Here is an 8,596-nt window from a genome sequence, read left to right on the forward strand (position 1 = left end):
AATGATCTACCAAACGTAGTGAAGAATGCGAAATGTTTGCTGTTTGCAGAAGTTCTTCAGTTATCTCTCACAGTCGAACAACTCAGTGACTGTGCGAGGCTGCAAAGAGATATAGATAGAGTAGTTAAATGGAGTAAATAAAATCGGTTTAATTTTATTCGCAAAAATTTGCGGTGATTTCCTTCTCTCGCGCACATGTTCCAATTCTAAATGACTATTTTATTGAGGGGGTACAGGTGACAAGAGTTTCAGAGGTTAGGGATTTGGGCGTAAGTTTTAGGACTGAGCTAACGTTTCTTAATCACATAGTAAAATATTGCAAAAAAGCATATCGAAGTTTAGGTTTCATATGAAACCAAATATAGTATGAATTTGGAGCACGTCCAGAATAAATTTACTAGATACTTGTATATGGAGCAGTATGGAGTGTATCTTTATTACCCATTGATGTACCCAGCTTTATTTGTCTTAGGTTTGGTTGGATATCATGCACCTGAGAGTAAGGAGAGAGCTAGTCCTTGTAATATATATTTTTAAGGGTTTGAGAGGTGTAGTCTATAATGCTGATGTCCTAAGCCAGTTGAGTCTGTGCGCCCCAGATGGATATGTATGCCGCAGACATCGACCGTCGTTGCTATCGGTGCCCACCGGGCGAACCAAGTTGCTCAAGGAAGCACCACTGACGAGCACGTTGTACTAGCAGACAACTATCACATTGAGAGTTGATTTGTTTTGTTGCAGCCTGAGTCAACTCACAATAATTGCTGCTTGGAATATATAATTTAGTATTATATTATAACATGAATAGATATTTTAAATTTTTTTTTAAAGTGCTGTAATATCGAATTGGGACACAATCCTGTAATGATATGTATATACAATGTGGCATTATATATATTGTAATTTTATTTAATTGAGTCCATTAAGTACTATTTTTTCGGAAATATCGCCTTAATATTAATTGATTTCAATATATTAATTTTAATTAATTTGTACCTGTTCAAAATATTAGGATCGGGAATTGTAATTTGATTTATATTTTACGATACACAGTAATTAATAAATAATAATATAATATTAATAATAATTATTTTTATTAATAATAATAATAATAAAACTTTAAAGTTTACGTAGAATTTAAATACATACAATAACAAAAAAATTTAACAGTAAACTAGTCTGAAAAGCGAGTTAAACTATATATAATATCAATAAAATTCGAATAAAAATACAAACAATTTTCAGTTAAATTATAATCGTATAATTGTATTAAAAAAAAAAAAAAACATTTACCCAAAACAAATTCGTGCATGTTTATGTAAATCGCCTTAAATATTAAAATATACCTCGTTACCATTCGTCGTAATTCATAAAATTTATTAGTCAGTACTGAGTCATTAGCAACACTAGCAAACACTTACCTGAGAGGCTGAGATAAATGGATAATTGGATATCACATAAAATACTTCTTTACTCAATTTTATCTATCTGTATCTAGTGTCAAGCGAGGGCAAGACTCATCACTCAATTCTCCAAAGTCCAACACTCAAATTGTCAACTGTCAGCCGTCAACGCGTACCTTGAACTGATATTTTTTTAAAGGAAAAAGCTTTGAGTTTCTACTTTTTATTTACAGATTATTGCTCTAAGTAATATATTCAAATATTACAATTTTGTCTCACTAACAGCGGACAATTATAGTCTAAGGTAAATATCTACAAATTAAATAAAAATAATATCATTGTAGCTATCGAAAAATCCAGCAATGTGTACGCCATTTTGTAATTCTAATTTTGACATCAACATGGCATTATTTCAGAAACATCATTTTTAGGTTCTTTCTTTTCAGTATATTAATCAAATTCCCATTCATTTATCATTTAAATTTTACCGACTTGCAAATTAGCCTAAACTTGGATCTCAAAATCACAATTTAGTACTTGCTGTAATATTTCGAGATAATAAGTAAAAGTATAAAACAACTCTACATCATTATTACATATAATCGATTACGTATGTTCCTTTTTATTATGTAGTTTCTTTAACAAACATTGAACAGAAAACACAGGTAATTAATTGCCGAATTTTATTTCAGGATGGCTGAAGATTTAGATGTTGAGGCTATGCTAGAAGCGCCGTATAACAAATCGGTAAGCAAATAGATCTCTTCTATCCTTATATTTTTTGGTCAAAATTTTGTCATGTAGTAAAAGTAATTATACAAATAGATTAAATTAATTTCTATATCATAATTATAAAAAATAGTTACTTGATAAACTTTTCCAAAGTATACTCATTTTCTATACATATATTATAAGCATAATATATAACATATATTTTGGTATTGTAACTGAAATTACTTCTCTTTAAAAAATATTTTCTATTCTCCAAATGGCAGATATTTCTAGTTCCATTACAATTTTCAGTATCAATTATTTAGTAAACACATTATATGGTATATAAACTCATACTTAATCTGTAGACCTACTATAATTATAACAAATCATAAACTATATGCGAAATTTAAGCATCAGGTGCTGTGAGCATTTTAACTCCATGGGTTAAACTGATTAAAGATGTCCAAAATAGATTATAAATGGCATCTTTGAACAGTTATGTAGGCACTGAAAATTTATAAAACAAAATTAAACTTGCGAATCATTTCTTGTATTTATAGAACTTTGTGGTAATTGTCCAGCATACTTCACCGACCTGACCGAAATGAGGTATCGACTATACTATACTTAATTTTTTCATCTTACATTAATTTATGAAATATATTTTAAACATAACATTTTAATAGAAAATGCATTGCAAGTCAGTATTTAAAAATTGAAACAGACCATGCGCTGATGGGTCGTAAATCTTTTACAGAAGTATCCCTGTGTGATGTTAGCGCTGTGTACATCATTAGTCAGTGGTTTTCCAAATGGTAAGTGTAGACCAGGGACCGACTTGAACAACCACCTCTAGGATGAACAATGATTGTGAAAGCAGTCGTCTGTAGTATAGGAAACAAACCACATATGTGATTTTCATCTAATGACATTGTTTCATATGATGTCATTAATGAAAACTCACACTTTGTTTCATACAATTTATTCAATAAACTAATGCTATTTTTATTTATTCACTCGGCGTGTGTTGCTGTGGCGCTGCTTCTACCTTGTGCTTTGTGTGACAGGATAACACTTCCTCTTCAAAGCATCGGTCGGACAAGTATTCTGATAAGCACAGAGATAAAGAAAAGGAAAGCAGTCGACGGTAAGAGTTGATTATTTAATTAAGTTTTTGGGACTATGTTGTTTGAGTATTTAAAATGAAATATAACAAATATATTAAATTTTGTAGAAGAAGCAGATCAAAGGATGGAAAAAGATCACGTGATAAGGATAGGGATTCGCGCCGATCAAGGGACAGAGATGACAAGAAGGACAGAGAACGTGATAGAGACCGAGATCGAGATCGTCGTGATCGCGATAAAGACCGTAGTAACAAAGATAAAGATCGCGACAAGGAAAAAGAACGTGAGAGAGAAAAAGAAAAAAGACGTAACAGTAAGGACAAAGAGCGCAGCCGAGAACGCGACCGAAGTAGAGACCGCCGGTCAAACAAAAAGGAGCGTAGTGATGAGAAAGAAAGGACTGAATACAGGTCTAAATCTAGAGGCGTTGAGCCAAAACTTGATGACTTGCCACCTGAAGAGAGAGATTTACGTACAGTGTTTTGCATGCAATTATCGCAACGTATTAGAGCCAAGGATTTAGAAGAATTTTTCTCCTCTGTTGGTAAAGTACGAGATGTCAGACTTATTACATGTAACAAAACAAGAAGATTTAAGGGAATAGCATATATCGAATTTAAGGATGCTGAGTCTGTACCATTGGTAATTATTTTAAAAAAAATCCACCGTAACTATTGATTATTATAATGATTTTGTGAATTTGCTTTAATTTATAATTGTTTTATTGTAGGCACTTGGACTGACAGGACAAAAATTACTTGGTGTACCAATAATTGTTCAACATACACAGGCAGAGAAAAATAGAGTAGGAAACACATTGCCAAATTTGGCACCAAAAACTAGCAATGGACCAACGAGATTGTATGTTGGTTCCTTACATTTTAACATCACTGAAGATATGTTAAGGGGAATATTTGAACCTTTTGGCAAAATAGATCACATTCAATTAATGACTGATCCTGACACAGGAAAAAGCAAGGGCTATGGATTTCTAACAGTAATTATCATATTAATCATATAATTGTAGTTATTGAGCTATCTTTCAAGGAAATATATTACTAAATTATTTTTCAGTTTCATCATGCAGCTGATGCAAAAAAAGCTATGGAACAACTAAATGGATTTGAATTAGCAGGCAGACCCATGAAAGTAGGTAATGTAACAGAAAGAACTGATGGAGGATCTAGTACACGATTTGATGCAGATGAGCTAGACAGAGCTGGTGTCGATCTTGGTGCAACAGGACGTTTGCAACTCATGTTCAAACTTGCGGAAGGCACTGGGCTTCAAGTAAGTTAATGTTTATAAAGAAAGCAATCATTGTTCTTTGTTGCATTAAAATATACGAGTTATATTAAAAAAAATATACATGCTCAAATTTTAGTAAAGATTTATTGAGTTTAAAAATATAAAAGTTAACCAAATGTATCATTATTTTTCATAAAATAACTTTTTATTACAATAGATACCTCCAGCTGCTGCTTCTGTGCTCATGGGTGCAGGATCAACACTAGTTGCACCACAACCACAAGTTGCCCCACCAATAGCAACTCAATGCTTCATGCTCAATAACATGTTTGACCCAGCCACGTATGTATTTAATAAATTATTACTTTAAAAAAGTTTGTTATAATTATAATATTAATTAATGTGACATAATCTGGTTTTGTATTATTTGTATGTTGATATAACAGTAACTTAATAAACAAAGAAATTCAACAATATCATATTTTTATCTCTCATTATAAAATAATTTATTTATTCTTCTTCTTTTATTACAGAGAAACAAATCCAAGTTGGGATATTGAAATCAGAGATGATGTTATCAGTGAGTGCAATAAACATGGAGGTGTGTTACATGTTTATGTTGACAAAGCCTCCCCCCAGGGGAATGTATATTGCAAATGCCCAACCATAGCAACCGCCGTGGCATCGGTCAACTCTCTACACGGGCGATGGTTTGCAGGTCGCGTCATCACTGCAGCATATGTGCCTCTCGTCAATTACCACTCCTTGTTTCCTGACGCGATGACAGCACTTACGTTGCTTCTACCAACTCGACAACGATAAATTCGTACAATTTAAGCATTTACTGCAAAGCAATTTAAATGTAATAAAGACTATTGAGTTAACATTTTTATTTAGGATATCTAGTGGTGTTCTGTATTTTAGGCAATATAATAACACATTATATGTGATTTCAACATAATTGAAGTTTTTTTTTCTCATTGGAGTGAAACATGAAATTTGGTCAAATTACTCATAAACATATTATAGAATTTAATACCTTACCAAGTATATTTTTAATCAACCTAGTTTTCTAATTATAAAGAGTGATGCGACGTGAATCAACATTCATACAAGATTTGAAATATTGTAAAAATTAAAATTTATCTCAATAAAAAACTGCTATACTTTAAAAAAATCTCATGTGCGAAAGTGCAATGATGTTTAATAATGCATCCAATATAAAAAGTAAATTGGGTTTCTAAGGGTGAAACTATAAATGATTTATATTAGTCTAACCTACACAAATAGGATATTACGGAGCCTTTTTCCTTTCTATGATTTGTTCTTTAATTTTGACGATTGACCACTTATCGAAAATATTGTAACATAACTTGAAACCTGTCACCCACCTCGCAATGGTGCAGCTTGATAGGAAAATCTCGATTTTCTCATTTTATATAATATAATTGTGATTATGTGCGAACAAAATTCTGTTTGCTTGTAAATTGAATGAATATTAAAAATGATAATGGAAGGAAGGAAAAAATGTTAGAGCCTAGTACCTAATTATTTCTTGCTTACAATTAACTCATACAGTAAAATTACATCGATTAAATTAAATTTTAAATATTTATTTATTTAAAAGACACAATCAGCTTTTGAATGATATTTTTATTATTTATAATTACATTAACCATAATCGACACTAAATAACGAGTACTTTATCTATTAGTATTTTCAATTTTTTAAGTTTATTCAGCTTTTATCCAATCAATTTCTAAAGTTGCTGGTCCTTTTTGTTTAATCGTTTGATAAACTCCACCGTACATCTGAATACCAATACTGGTCACTTGTGATAAATCCAAGGTCTCGTTGTTATTAACACGTTTCCCTCTGTAATAAGCTTTGAATTCCGAGAATGGTAAGGTACGTACTGCAAATTCGTCCTTGGGGGCCTGTAATTTCCAAACAATATATATCAGTAATAATACTTATTTAAATGTTGGTAAAATGTTTATAGAATGATTTATGTGTCGCTATAAAATGATACAAACCTGAAAATATTGTTCGAACGAATAATTGGGCTCATTATTTAATCCTTTATGTCTCAAAACTACTTTAAATCCACTGAATTGACCTTGTCCTCTACAAAGGAGGCTTAATTTTGTGAGTCCTGATAGGTCATATGAGCCAAGAGCTCGTATACCAGCAAAACCTGCACCGTTTGGCTGAGGATTAAGTAAGGCAAAAAATATTGCTCTTCTAAATTCAGAATTCTTAAGTATCACAAATACTGCTTTCGACATTCCTACACTACGAACAGTATCAGATTGTTCCTGCCAACCATCCACATCGTCGGTTTTTGTAAAATCAAATAAGTACTTTTCATCGGTACCCGAAATACTGCTGAAAGATAATAATTAATATTAATACATATACTTGCTATAATTCATACAAAGTAATCTAAATAATTAATTTATAATAAGTACAATGACAAAAATTGCATATTATAATTCTATTGGTGGAATTTAAATAAATGATTTAAAGCATATTTAAAAAAAGAAGGTAGGTTTATAGTTAAACATATATACTAAAAGGTCCCGAATATTCACCACCATCCTTGAAAATAATATTAAGTAAAAAAAAGTTTTTTTTTTTTCATTTAATCTAAACTTACCCATTGGTACTCGTGATACTTATATGAAATAATAAAATAAAACATTGTAATGTAAAAATATTTAATAGAAAAATACGTCGAAACATCGCTAAGTAGAAATAATTACTGGTAAGACCTACTAACTTGAATTGTAATGAATGAAATACTACTTTAAAAATGTATGTAATGTATAAATGTAGGTATTATCAGTAAGTATAAACAATTATATTACATGTTTACCCACTCTGCTGAGCATTTGACATTCTTATCATATTTAATGTTATTGACGTCTAGCAGTATCACAATGGTCAATTTTAAATTAGGTTTTTTGTTAGTTCATTTATGTAGGTAATTAAATTCAAATAAAAATGTAATTATATTTACCATTGATCTAGGTTGGAATTTAGCAATATGTTAGTGTCTCCTACGGGAACATTAGGCACTGACATTTTTTTATTAGTTACGTTTAGGTATTTAACTAATCTTAATAAAGTGTAACAAGGTTTACGTTGCATTCACCTCTCACCGATTTCCAGAACTGAACCATACAAATATATGCTTGTTTTTGGTATCTTTTCTCGGATTGTTAAAAAATATATAGAGCCTACGGCATTTAAAAATGATGCAACAAATACAATTCGCTCATATTAATTATTATGGAAAACAGCCCATTTGTTAATAGTAGATAGTAGATACGTAGTAGTTATTGTAAAAACAAAAAGAGTTGAGGAATAGAATATTTCTTAATTATATATTGTTTAACAAATTGCTTTTAAGATATATATTTTAATTGGTACTAGGATTACGATTTAACAATTAATGTTTTTTTTTTTCTTTACAATTAAAAACTAATTACACAAACATTTGACAACAATAATTCTCGAAGACATACGCATTACACTAATGGTAAACTTTTACAATATAACGTAGTGGATTTTAACTCTTTGAATACACATACAACCATCATGGACAAGTATGTATATTAGATACAAAATACAAATTGTACAACTAATGAGATAAGTAGGTTACCAGTGTTGCTAGGTACGAGAATTATTTTCGCTCCAGAATCATTTTTAATTCTTGTATAGTATAGAATCGTTGAAATAAAACTACAATATCAATCAGTGTTATTATCACCAATTTTGATACTTATATTATGATAGTCATATTATTTGTTACGCATTTATATAAAATAGTGCGTTTACCTATAACATAGAACACCATTAATGCGCTGCTCTAAAACATTAAAATTGAGAAAAAAGCTGTATTTGAATACTGATTTCATGATTGTGTTTTGTTTTTATTTTTAAATAAATTTTACTTCAACGTTTGAAAGTAGTCTTCGTACTAAAAAAACAACAGAATTAAATAAAGTGCAAATATTAAGTTGTAGAATTTTATAATAATAAAATATAAATATGTTTTCTTGGTCTTGCTGCATTAAGATTTGTTTTTGGCACTAGAAT

General features: G+C 30.4%; 2 protein-coding genes across 13 annotated transcripts; one reads left to right on the top strand and one right to left on the bottom strand.

The window, feature by feature from the left end:
- The first annotated feature begins 1,525 nt into the window (after window positions 1–1,525).
- Window positions 1,526–5,453, top strand: LOC124530795 (RNA-binding protein 39). 6 transcript variants are annotated; one of them, XM_047105092.1, is made up of 10 exons: window positions 1,526–1,707; window positions 2,096–2,150; window positions 2,678–2,726; window positions 2,875–2,932; window positions 3,185–3,264; window positions 3,352–3,886; window positions 3,975–4,241; window positions 4,319–4,534; window positions 4,710–4,834; window positions 5,026–5,453. In XM_047105092.1, the coding sequence occupies exons 4-10, from the start codon at window positions 2,930–2,932 to the stop codon at window positions 5,312–5,314; spliced, it is 1,515 nt and encodes a 504-aa protein (XP_046961048.1). In that variant the 5' UTR covers window positions 1,526–1,707; window positions 2,096–2,150; window positions 2,678–2,726; window positions 2,875–2,929; the 3' UTR covers window positions 5,315–5,453. The 6 variants fall into 6 exon arrangements, with proteins under 6 accessions (XP_046961048.1, XP_046961050.1, XP_046961047.1 ...); XM_047105094.1 differs by having other exon boundaries at window positions 2,678–2,932; XM_047105091.1 differs by lacking the exon at window positions 2,678–2,726.
- A 672-nt stretch (window positions 5,454–6,125) lies between these two features.
- Window positions 6,126–8,096, bottom strand: LOC124530796. Of its 7 annotated transcripts, none has more exons than XM_047105101.1 (4): window positions 7,993–8,096; window positions 7,650–7,668; window positions 6,529–6,877; window positions 6,126–6,429 (listed from the first exon to the last, which is right to left on the bottom strand). In XM_047105101.1, the coding sequence occupies exons 1-4, from the start codon at window positions 8,024–8,026 to the stop codon at window positions 6,226–6,228; spliced, it is 606 nt and encodes a 201-aa protein (XP_046961057.1). In that variant the 5' UTR covers window positions 8,027–8,096; the 3' UTR covers window positions 6,126–6,225. The 7 variants fall into 7 exon arrangements, with proteins under 7 accessions (XP_046961057.1, XP_046961056.1, XP_046961058.1 ...); XM_047105100.1 differs by having other exon boundaries at window positions 6,529–6,880; XM_047105102.1 differs by having other exon boundaries at window positions 6,529–6,880; window positions 8,023–8,041.
- Between the last annotated feature and the right edge of the window lie 500 nt (window positions 8,097–8,596).

This window comes from Vanessa cardui, chromosome 7 (assembly GCF_905220365.1).
Source record: "Vanessa cardui chromosome 7, ilVanCard2.1, whole genome shotgun sequence".
NCBI lineage: Eukaryota > Metazoa > Arthropoda > Insecta > Lepidoptera > Nymphalidae > Vanessa > Vanessa cardui.